This window comes from Citrus sinensis, chromosome 2, assembly GCF_022201045.2.
Source record: "Citrus sinensis cultivar Valencia sweet orange chromosome 2, DVS_A1.0, whole genome shotgun sequence".
In the NCBI taxonomy this organism is placed as follows: domain Eukaryota; kingdom Viridiplantae; phylum Streptophyta; class Magnoliopsida; order Sapindales; family Rutaceae; genus Citrus; species Citrus sinensis.
Window position 1 is genome coordinate 15,672,676 of NC_068557.1, and position 12,268 is coordinate 15,684,943.

At 33.5% G+C, this 12,268-nt stretch overlaps 1 protein-coding gene across 2 annotated transcripts; it reads right to left on the minus strand.

Moving 5' to 3' along the window:
* Window positions 1–280: 280 nt before the first annotated feature.
* Window positions 281–4,313, minus strand: LOC102607210 (pollen-specific leucine-rich repeat extensin-like protein 1). 2 transcript variants are annotated; one of them, XM_015527661.3, is made up of 3 exons: window positions 3,969–4,313; window positions 2,473–2,754; window positions 281–1,704 (listed from the first exon to the last, which is right to left on the minus strand). In XM_015527661.3, the coding sequence occupies exons 1-3, from the start codon at window positions 4,119–4,121 to the stop codon at window positions 478–480; spliced, it is 1,662 nt and encodes a 553-aa protein (XP_015383147.3). In that variant the 5' UTR covers window positions 4,122–4,313; the 3' UTR covers window positions 281–477. The 2 variants fall into 2 exon arrangements, with proteins under 2 accessions (XP_015383147.3, XP_052291014.1); XM_052435054.1 differs by having other exon boundaries at window positions 2,473–2,757.
* Between the last annotated feature and the right edge of the window lie 7,955 nt (window positions 4,314–12,268).

A 12,268-nucleotide genomic window follows, 5' to 3' on the forward strand; every position in this document is an offset into this window, starting at 1 on the left:
AGCTTGGAGAACAAACTGCGATTCCAACAATATCTTATCGCTTTTATTTGTGGTAAGTTGCTTGCCTGGGGTTTAGCCCCCAGCACATTTATTGTTTACTCAACAAGTTGATTAAAAAAAGCCACTGCACTTAAGATCATCTTTGTAGTCTAATTGTTCAGGATATGCTGCTCTCACCCGAACTATCCAGGTTCCAGTCCAGAAATGTCCTAGTTTTGTAATATGTATTGTTCGCTAGTTAATTAGCTCATGATAACCGTGGAGTCCAGTCCACAAAGCGTCAAAGCCAACACCATTTCCGTTTATAAGAAAATGAACGAAATAAAGATAAGACAGATAAGCATTTTGTTTACAAGGCAATACATAAAATAAGGTTACACACGGTATAATACTCTACATGATAAAGTCAACTTTATTCAAATGCAAGGCAGGATTTAAGTTAACTGTCACTGTAAATATGGATGACAATTACTTTCTTTATCCTGACCATCCTCCTCTTTGAGAACCCCCAGAAGAATGCACATTCAGCCTGTCAAGCACTGCATTAAAATCAACAGGCTGCCCACTCTCCTCCATCCTCTGAATCACGCTTGCAGCATGATCTCCCCTGTAACCCATACTAACCAGATTCTCAATCAATTCACTGTAAGTATGGTTGCGAATAAATTGTGGCTGACTAGGATTCCGGGCCAAAAGATTACTGCCTGTGGTAGGTTGTGAAGGGTATCCACCTTGTGCGAAGTGAGATTGTTGAGGTGGATGTGGTGTTCTCCCCGATTCACTATCATACATCATATAACCACTCCCTGGAGGAAGCGTGGGACGAGGGCCAGCAGCTGCATACCCATCGCCTGGTTGTGCCCCATAGTTGCCCTTAATTGGCTGAGGTTGGAGCGGTGGTGGCTGCTGTGGAACTGGTCTACCAGGTGCACCATACCCATAAGGCATAACATCAGCACGGGTAGATACTGGTTGAGGAACTCCTGTATACTGCACTTGCATAGGAGCGCTATTTGGCAACATCTCTGGAGGAGATGGGTTTGATGGTTGGCTAGGAGGGTATGATGGGTAAACTGTTGGCGACGGCCTAATCTGTGGCTGCACAGTGGGTTGTTGTGTTTGCTGTACCTGCTGAGGCCATTGCTGCTGATACTGAGGGAGGAAATGGTGACCATGAGGGACTGGATTAGGCTGAGATTGTTGAGGCTGTGGTGTCACCCTAGAGGAGTCTGGTAGTGGGGGAGGTCTGTACTGAGGATCAGTAGACATATATTGACTTTGAGGCTGTTGGATGGGGGCTGGGGCTGGGGCTGGGGCTGGGGCTGGGGGATTAGGTAACTGGGTTGCAGGCATATAATAGGATTGCTGATGAGACACATTCTGAGGTGGGGTCTGGGGGGTCGGAGCCACAGGCTGTTGTTGGGGGGCGACTTGATGAGGGAGGGTCTGGGGGAGCGGAGCCACAGGCTGTTGTTGGGGAGCAACTTGATGAGGGAGAGCAAGAGCTAACTGCTGATTTTGCATGTCAGCGGTTGTATTTTCACCCCTTTTAGGCTCAGAAGCAGCTGGTGATGCTCTCTCCTCATTTGATTGCGAATGGCTTGATGAAGATGAATCTTTCTGGACAAGCTGAAGCTTAGCTAGTTCCTTTTGAGTTTCTGCAAGTTCTTGCTTGTCTCTCAGAATCTGGACAGACCTGTGGACCTGAAACAGGAAATAAAAAAGTCAATTCTCCAACTTCAGAGGTGTTAACCTACTAATAGACCACATCAAGTTTACGAAAGAAACAAAGAAAAACATGATTTTATTGTTTAACAACATCAAACTGCTTCTGCATTAAATACGCACTTCCAGCAAGTGTGGAAGTTCCCAGGCAAGGTCAACTTGATAACAAGGAGAACTAACTGAACCCAACAATGGGAAATGTGCATCAGTATATGCAAAGACTTGGCCAAATTTTCAAATCCACGCATCCCATAAAGAGAATTTTACTTTATTTCAACTTTTTCCTTTTTTGTGTTTTCGTGGTTTATTTTTTTTTTGGGGAGGGGGAGGGAATACAGAGTTATTATTTACTAAAAGGTTTCAAAACAATCTCCAACAGGTAGGTAGTGGGGAAAAAAAAGGAATTGCATTATCCACATATAATTTAAGTTAAAAGGAAAAATGTTGCGCAAGCAAAGTTCAAGGAGACCTGAAGTGGACCTCAGCCATTTTCCAAAGGCACCACAATGCAAATAGAAAGACAGGAAGAAAACAAAGAAAAAGAACAATTTGTTATCATAAGATATTTATAGACAAGCACAAATAATATAATGTGGGTCTAGAAAAAAGAAGAGATATCACAAGATTACAGCCAAGTCCTAGCCGCTGTATTAAGCCACATCAAACACTTCATAAACACATAAGGTTTCATAAGACGAGAAATTCAAGGCAATACCTTGATGTATGTAACTTAAAGATCTAACTCACCTCCTGGAGATGTTTCTCAAGAGATTTAAGCTTCGTGTCTGCCTCCCCATGATCACGAACTAAATCAGATCGCATTTCTACCATTGATTTATCAAGGTTATAGCAATACAACTCCAACTGTGACAGACGAGAACTGATTCCCTCGAGAAAACGCACGACACCATCAGTATGCTTTTTCATGGTTATTTCAACAGTAGAAACTACATCTTCGTTTAGACAATCGTCTGGCTGGCTATAGGCATGAAACATTGATGGTCTTGGCCTTCTGCCTTTTTGAAAATCCTGCTGAAATAAAGACGCAGCAGAAACTTAGCTATATAATAGACAAGCCAATGACAACCATTCGCAACATGTGGCATTGAAATATAACGTGAGCTAGCATAAAAAAGTGAAAAAGACCAAAAAAAAAGAAAAAAAAAGAAAGTAACTGGCAAAGGCAGAACCACCCTAATGCCTTCAGTGGCCTGGGCAACCCCCAATATTTTGAAAATTGTTAAAATATTAGATCAAAAAATAAAAAGTCAGAAGCACACAAATGACCAGGCAGCCACCCACGAAAATATATTCCTTCTATTTTGTTGTATTTAAACAAAAAGTAAACTATTCAATTTCTCTCTCCCATAAAAAAGAACCATACCTCAAATCCTCAAAATTCAAGGCTTTCTTTATCTTCTATCTGTTTTGAGTTATTTCACTAAGTTTTAGGTCTGAATATCTCTTTAAAAATATTTTGAATAATATCATTTTATTTTGTTGTAATTTTTTTAACTATTTCATAATTTTTAACCTTTAAATTTTGCATTATGAATTCGCCTCTAACCAAAAATTTGAACTTGTGATACATTTTGGCAACCCTCAAAATCAAAATTCTGGTTTCGCCACTGTTAATTGGAATTCATAAATATGACAAGCTACCATTGAAAACAACAAAAACAGAAAATGAAACTAAACAGTTAACAATTCTGGTACCACTTTCAATAATAAATCCACCAAACTAGCATATTTTGAGCCTTTAACAAACCAAAACTTAAGGATTCCCCCCTCCCTCAAGTCGCACAAAACAAGCAAAGAAACTCCTGCACAGAGATACTGCTCTTGAAACATGATTAAACTTTCCTAAATTCACTTTTGATGCCTCCACCAACAAATTATTGTCCTTGAGCCAAGAATTAATAACAGTGTAAAAGTCATCAAATAGTCATCAAATTTACACATACGCACAAACATATGTCATCAATCAGATGAAATTAACTCGTATTTGCATATATGACGATAAATTAACAATTCAGCTCGCTCATAAACCCTAAAAACCCCCCAGCAAGCAATTAAAACAAAATCCTAATTAATATGAAGACAATGAATAAGATCTATTAATTAATATTGAATTTCAACATAATCCGAGAGATCATCATTCTATACAAAGATCAAATAAATCCCAAATATGAAACCCTAATCACAGCTCCCAAAAGAAACAGAAAAAATTAAACTTTAAATACCTTACTGGAACCGGACCCCGTCACAAGATCCGAATGGCTTCCATTCGAAGCATCTTGGTTAGGGTAATCCTCATACGAGCAGAGAATATCATCCGACCCGAAATCGAACCCCTTGGAGCCCGAATTTGCCCGGCCCGACGATCCAGAAGCCATCGATTAAGCGATCGCAAATGTGGAAAATGGTTGAGAACGAAAGAATAAGGGTTTTGATTTTTAGACAGAAAGAGGATGACTAATGAATGAATGATAGATTGAGAAAGTTATTTTGCTTGTATCGTTCAACGCTCAAGGATTGAAACGGAAGTTTAGCGGGTTTTATACGGTGCCGTATTGGAACTTGTCGAATGTAATTGGGATTAATTAAAGAAAATTTTAAATAATAAATGAAACGTTTTTTAAATGAGAAATTATTTGTGTTGGGTTTGGAAAGATAGATAAGGATTAAGTTGAGAGGCTTGACTATGCTCGCCGACCAAGTCCTTTCCTTCATTTGTTTATTTATTTATATTTAATTTATTGATCAATAAAGAAGATTAATTAATAGTAGTTGCAGTTGTAGCGGGCAGTGTGGTTTCCTTTTTTTATTCGACTGTGGTTTTATAAATCTAAATTAGGTAATTAGATGGGTAGAAACTTTTTTACTCTCTCATGGGATGGCAAATATCTAATTATGGATGGATAATATCCATCCAAACACAAATTCATAATTATCTATAATGGATATATTCATATCTATATCCAGTATTTAATATTGGACATGGATATGGATTTTATCCATATAGTTATGGAGATCCATGGATATCTATAGATATTTTATTTTTATTATATAAAAATAATAATATAAAATAGTTAAAATTCTAATATCAAATTTGGCTATTAAACTATTTATATTAGTAATAATATATATATATATATATATAATAAAATGGCGATCTGGTGGTCGGTGGCGGCGGTCCGGCAATTTTCTGACAAAGTCCGGCGGTGGTCCGGTGGAGACCTATTTATAATATTAAATCAATAAAATAAAATAATAATTATTAATAATATTAAATAAGTTAAAAAATTAAAGGGTAATTTTGAAAACTTTAGTTTTTAATATAAGAGGAATTTAAATTTTTCACTAGTTAATATAAGAGAAAATTAGATTTTGTTGTTTTTTTTTATTTTAGTTTAACAATATAAATTTTTTTAACTTTAAATGGATAAATTAATTGGATTTTGGATATCCATTAAATATTCATACCCATCAAATATCTAATTGGATATTTTTAAAAATATTCATATCCATATCTAAGAAGATTTTAGATAGATATTATCCAATCCAATTGGATTGAATATATGGATATCCAATTTGGATAGACCAATTTGCCATCCCTTAAGTCATGACTCATGACTCATAAGATTTAATTTGTGAAATTGTTTCTCATTTTGTTTATAAAGAAAAATTTACAGTAAATGAGACTTGAGGCTTAAGTGCTTAAGTTATCTTAAGTATTGTATTTGAGGTGACTCTAATATAGTTTTTTCATTTGCAAAATGAAATATTATTGCCTATTTTGAGCTTTTACAAAAAGAAATATTATTGCCTATTTTAAGCTTTCACAAAACGTTTTTACTTCCCTCTTAAAAAAAATTATTTAATAATTCAGCCATTTGGAGATGGAACACCTTAGTGGGTTTTTTTTTTCCTTTTTGATACAACAATTAATTGGTGATTGATTGGGATAAATTTACACATAAAAAACAAATTGATAAAATTAGTTATAAATCACATTAATAATATCTTAGTATTAAGAAAAGACTCTTCTAATGAGATTTTACTTCTCATTCGAGGAGCAATATCAGTGATAAAGGCTACTAAAAGACTTTTTAAATGAAATTATCCTTCTCTCTCTTCAATATTTAAGAGTAACTTCTCTTTCTTAAAATAATATTATACTATTCTTTATATTATAATTGTAGAAGAGAGAAAATTAATATAACTACTTTATTAAAAAAAGATAGAGACAAGATTTATAAATATTTTATTAAAAAAAATAGAGAGTAGTTAAATTTGGGGAGGGAATAATTTGATTAAAATTATAGAAACTTGTTTCTATTTGAAGAATATTTTTAGAGAAAACTTATATTTTTATTCTTCTATTTATCATCTAGATAAATAAATAAATATTTGAAAAGTAAAATTAGATGAATATTTTGGTGATGCTCTAAGAAAAAATTGTTTAAATAAGCAATGGACAATTTGTTGGCTAGTTACAATTATTAGGCAGCACAACAACATCACACTATCATAGTAATCCAAATTTTTATTTCATCGTTTTAAAATATAAATATCGGCTTTTTAATTTCTTCTATTCTTTTCTTCTATTTTATTTTAATTTTTAAAAAAAGTTTTTGGAAATTACAAAATGGTTTATATAATCGTTTTTAAATGTAAATATGTATTCTTTTATTTATTTGAGATGGTTAGTTTGGCTTTAATTTAATATATGTTTTTGTTAATTGAAATTTAGATTTCATTAATAATGCTAAATAATATAATATTTATATTTAATTGATGATTTATAATGTTAATGTATTAATTTGTTAATTTTCATGCAGTTGGTAAGATAAGAATAATTTTTTGATAAGAAAATAATGGAAGCAGACATAATAATTAAGATTAATAATTTGATGATTTAAAACATGGACTTCATGATGTTGGCTCCTACAAATTGAAGATCCAGATGTCGTTACCACAAATAACATTTAGGGCTAATTACCACAAGAAATCTTAATCAATGCTGTCAGTTTTCATTTTTTCCTGTTTTGTAATGATCTTGAGATGTTATGGATTAAACAAATAAAAGTCCACAATCACATACTCTTATCATTCAGGAAGCATCATAAAAAGAAGAAATAAAATTCTCAAACTATGTGACCAAAAAGACTTGAAATAATGAGACCCATCAAATCTTTTGAACAAGTAAGACTTTCAACACCACTGTATGGATTGAATAGAGAAGCATCAGCAAATAGATAATCAGTCCAATAAAGCCAGTAGCTAATGCTTCTGTAATTTAGTCATAGTACTTGGGGACTTAGTGGCACATTGATAGCCAACCTGTTGACGAATTCTCTTTCTTGCCCACTTGAGCAATTGTCAAGGCTGCTGATATGCTTGATGTGAGCAACATTGTGAAAAGCTAGTGACCCACAGCATTGAAAAAAGCTAGTAAGGCTTGTACAATCCCAATTTTGATTTACTAATAATCTTAGTAGCTATATGCTCTGCTAAAGGCTCTTACCACGTCAAAGCAACAACCAATCGCTTGATCATCTAAAGGAAGAAACAAAACCAGAAAGCCATAGATGCTAACAATTGCATTTGCTATTACAAAGAACCTACAAAAGAAGCAAATTAAAACCTAATGATAATTTATAAAGCATGCATACCATTGAATTTATTTATATAACTCACTTGAATGCTGGCATGGCACTGTACTTAGCTTCAAATGACACTGCAAAGAAGGTAGCTATCTCGTGGCTTGTAAGTTGTAGCCATGACAATTGTTCCATAGAGTGTTGCCCCAAAGGCCATTAGCCTTAGCAGAAGAGTGTATAGCCTCGCGATTTTGGGGATGGACGTCGAATAGTACAATTACTTACAGCAACAAATTTGGCGAGTTAAGATGAGGTTTATATAAATTAAACAAAAAAGTTTATGGTTTAAATTTAAACAACTAGCAAATGGAAAACACAAGATGACATAAGGAGTTAGGAAGGCAGATAAATATATAAGTAGCGATACTCTGTTAGCTGAGTGCTCAATTATCATCATCGCCATTCACTACATGTTTTTAAAATTTTTCAACTGTATGTATAGACTTTTGATTGCCTAATGTGTGCAAGCATTTTTTATTTTGTTTTTATTTTTTTGGCCAACTCTATCATTCATTTGATATGATATAAAAGGGAAAAAATTGAATCAATAGAATGGAAGAATAAAATCAAATCCTATAAATGATAAAGATCATTAATGACCTATTGAGAGTTGTTGAATTAATATTATTAATGGATCATGTGGATTAATCTTTATCTCAATCTCTTCATTCATACAAGCTGACTTAACAAAGTGTAAATAATTGAGTTTTATTTTCTTCAATAATTCCTTTGTAATTTACTGAGAAACTCCTATACACAAACCTCCTACCTCCCTATGAAACCAAATGAAGAGTAATGTAAACTTGTAGAGGGTCTTTTGATGTGAACCTTATAAAGATAAGTGCGACCCTGCACGTGACGAGGTTCTTTTGCAAAGGATCGCTCTGATTTATATTCAAATAGTTATAAAATAAAGACCTTGACCTTAGAGGTGGCCAATGGGCTGGACGGCACGTGGCACGGCACGGGCATGACACATATCCGTACAACATGGCATGATACGAGCACGTTTCGGTAGGGCACGCAGCACGGCACGACACACACGTAGGCCGTACCTGGTTTAGAATTTTAGGCACGTGGGCCTTAAAGGTGCGGCATTATTATAGATGGGCTAAGCACGACACAATAAAAAAGCCCGCAATAAGCACGTTTTATTTTTTAATGAAAGTAAACTCAAAATTTTATAATTTTACAAATAACTTGAAATTGAATTTTTGAAATTCATTTAATTCTGAGTTTAAAAAAAATACTATAATTGATATCATGATTTTAATCAATAAAATTATAAATATTATGATTTTATAAATATGCATTAATATTGTTATGAACTGTGATTTATAACTCTATGTAAATCCAAGTTAACAATTAAGTTAACCCTCAAGAAAAATTTATTATTATTGTTGTTGTTAAGTATTAAAAAAATTATAATACCATAAGGTCCAACTTAGTAATTAATATTATATTTTCTCACTCTTATTAGTTTATTATTATTAAATATGGACTTGAGTTTTGAATTTTCAATTTTATTAAATTTGAATAAAGGTATAGACTTAAGAAAAGTACATAAACTTGAAAAAAGTACGCCAACAGCTTAACATGCGCATTTAAAAAATTAGAAAAAAAGCTTATTGGGCTTTTTTTCTCAGGCACAACATGGCACGTGTGCCAGGCCGAGCCTAAGTAAAAAACTTTAGGCACGGCACGACACGAAACATATAGTGGCCACAACATGGCACGGGCACGAACATGCATGGGCCTTGCTGGCCCGCCCCATTGGGCATCTCTACTTGATTTATAAAGATAAGAACAAATGGTATAAGAACTCTGGGGTTAACGCCACACTTAAGAAAGAAAAGAAGATTGTGGGTGATAAGTCAAGAAAGAACGCCACAAGATGAAATTTTGATAAATTTTGAAAGTTATTTGAAGAGCTAATAGAAAAGCTATCACTATTCTTATAAACTTTGATATGAAATTCTCAATAGGGTTACATGTGTTTATATAGTTGAATTTTACTGATGGAATAAAGTTTTCCTTATAACCTAAAATAAAAAGAAAATAAAATATCTTAAAGGAAATAAAAGATCTTGCCTAAACTAAGAAGAAAATAAAAGATTTTGTTTATCCTCAAGTAAAAAAGAAATAAAAGATATTGCTGATCCTAAAGTAAAATGGAAATAAAAGATTTTTTTTTCCTAAAATAGATTAGGAAACAAGATTTTATCTGATTCCTCTTCCTAATTTGTTAAGGCCTTCTTCATGCAAGTCACTCCAAATCAAGTTTAAAAGCTTGAATAATATTGATAAAGCATTGTGATATGAGCACCACCAAAGAACCGACACGACCTTAACCAATTTAGTCTCCAAGATCGAATTCTAAACCAAGAATTGAATGGAACATGACCCGATGCTCAATGAAGGTACGAACCTTGGAATATGAGGATGCCGCAATTAGCTATAAATGGTCTGATTTATAACTAGAGTAATAAGTTTAAAAAATTAGTTTAAGAACCAAAGAGAATTAAACTCTCAAGCCAATTGCATAAAAATTTATCTATCTTTTCTTATTATATTTGAGTACATTATACAGGGCCGGTTACAAGAATTTACATCCCATAATTGCCGTTAGAATTTCAAAAATAAATGCCAAACCAAAGTCAAATAATAATTAATGCCCAAAGAAAATCCCTAAACTAAAGCAAATAAGGAAAGTCTCCCAAATGGCTTAAATGCCTTCACTACAAGAAAAATGATCTACTATGACAATCCTATGTGTGACAGATAGATGGATGATAGATTATTTTTTCTATCATGCATTTATGACATACTTGTGATAGAAATTTCATCTATCAAACACCTATGATAGACTGGTGATAAATTATTTGGCTATCAGGAAGTAATGACAAGTTTGTAATATACTTTTAGTTGCCAAGCAACTTTTTTATTTTGACTTTATTTTACAAGGTTGACTAACAATTTTAAAATAAATAAAAAAGTAAATAAAGAATAAACGGTATTGTTTGGATTAAAAGTTTCTCTTTAAACAAGAAATGACACCGTTTAGATTGAAACTAAATAAAAATAAAACTCTCTTTAGTTTTCACTCATCGTATTTTTTTTTCTTAAGTGTTGACACTCTCATTCTCGTCTCTTGCTCAGTCACTCTCGTCAATCTCACACTCACAAAGCCCTTTTTGCTTGAAATCCTTGCATGGGCACTGAACCATTGCCGACATTCTCTTGTATTTCACTATCGATTTTGGCCCTCACTGAGAACTATATGGAATACCTACCAAACGCTTGTGCTTCTACTATTGAATTTCAATACCCTAACTGAGAACCCTAGTGATGAGATTAATGATAAAACTATCACAAATACATGGGATGAGGCATATTCAAATCCTATTCAAGTTCCCGTCGGACCCGTTACAAGAGCTCAAGTAAAGAAATTCAAAGAAGCGCTCAATGGATAGATTCAAGCAACTTGGGCTCAATCAAATTCGTGGAGGCCCGTTGAAGGAATCACACATGATAAATGCATGATTCAGGCTCTTGAAGTTTCCAAATAATCACTTCCATGAAATACGGAGTTCGTCTGCACAGTGTGGCAGGAAAATATATTATTTTCCTTTTTCAGATACTTTTCTGTTTTTTGAGGAGGCTATTAGGGAAACAAATCAGTTATTTCTATTTTAATCGCCTAATTTCTATTTTAATCGCCTAGTTTCCATTTAATTTCTGTAAGGCATTTAAGCCAATTAGGATCCTGATTTAATTCAGATTCTTTCCTATTTATTTAGATTATGATTAAGGTTTGGTTTAAATTCTTTCCTATTTACTTAGATTAGGATTCTGATTTGATTTAAATTCTTTCCTATTAGGGAAGATTCAGATTCTAATTTGATTTTTTGGGTTAGGATTTATTTCCAAAAATTCTTGTAACCAACCCTATATAAAGTACTCGTATCCAATAAACATGGAAGAATTTTTTTTTTATGTAATTGGTGAGAGAGTTAATTCTGTTTGGTTCTTTACGAACTCTTTGAACTTATTAGATTTCTGTGGCGTTCAAACTCTTGACTTATCAATTAGACCATCCATAGCTGATTATGGCGTCCTCGCATACCAAGGTTCGTGCTTTTAATAAGCATTGGGTCGAGGTTCCATTCCATTCCTGGTTTAGATTTGATCTTGGGAACTAAATTGATTAGGGTCGCGTCAATTCTTGACAGGGTTCGTATCACCTCACTTACCCACTGTCACAACCATTCGATCAATACAGGTAAATAATGTTTCTAGTGTTGTTGTCAAACTTGAACCCTAGATATGTAAATCTTAAAATCCCTAAATGTGTTCTTGTCAAATTCAAACCCTATACACCTAAATCTTGAAAATTCTAGATGTGTTCTTGTCAAATTTGAACCCTATACATGTATCATTTGGTATCAAAGCCTAGACTCCAAGGTCAGATCCGTCTATCTTTTTTGTTTTCCATTCTTGTTTGAATTTTTCATCCTTGTTCTAGTATCTATAAAAAAAAAAAAAAAGTGTCGTGAACAGTATTTGCATGAACAGTGCCACGTGAACAACATTTGCGTGAACAGTGTCACGTGAACAGTATTTTTAGGGTTTCCTTTTGTTGTGCAAATTTTATTGAACTCACAAGCGGACGAATCTATTGTAGAATAGACTAATGGTGACGAGTGTCGATCCCACGAGGAGGTGGATTTTAATTGTGTGTAGAATTAATTTTGTAAATGGGTGGTTGGATTTGTGGTGAAAATAATTTGGATTATCCTAAAATTGGAATTGAAATGATGAGAATAAATTCTAAAATTGGAATTGAAATAGCGAGAATAAATTGAAGAGAAATCTAT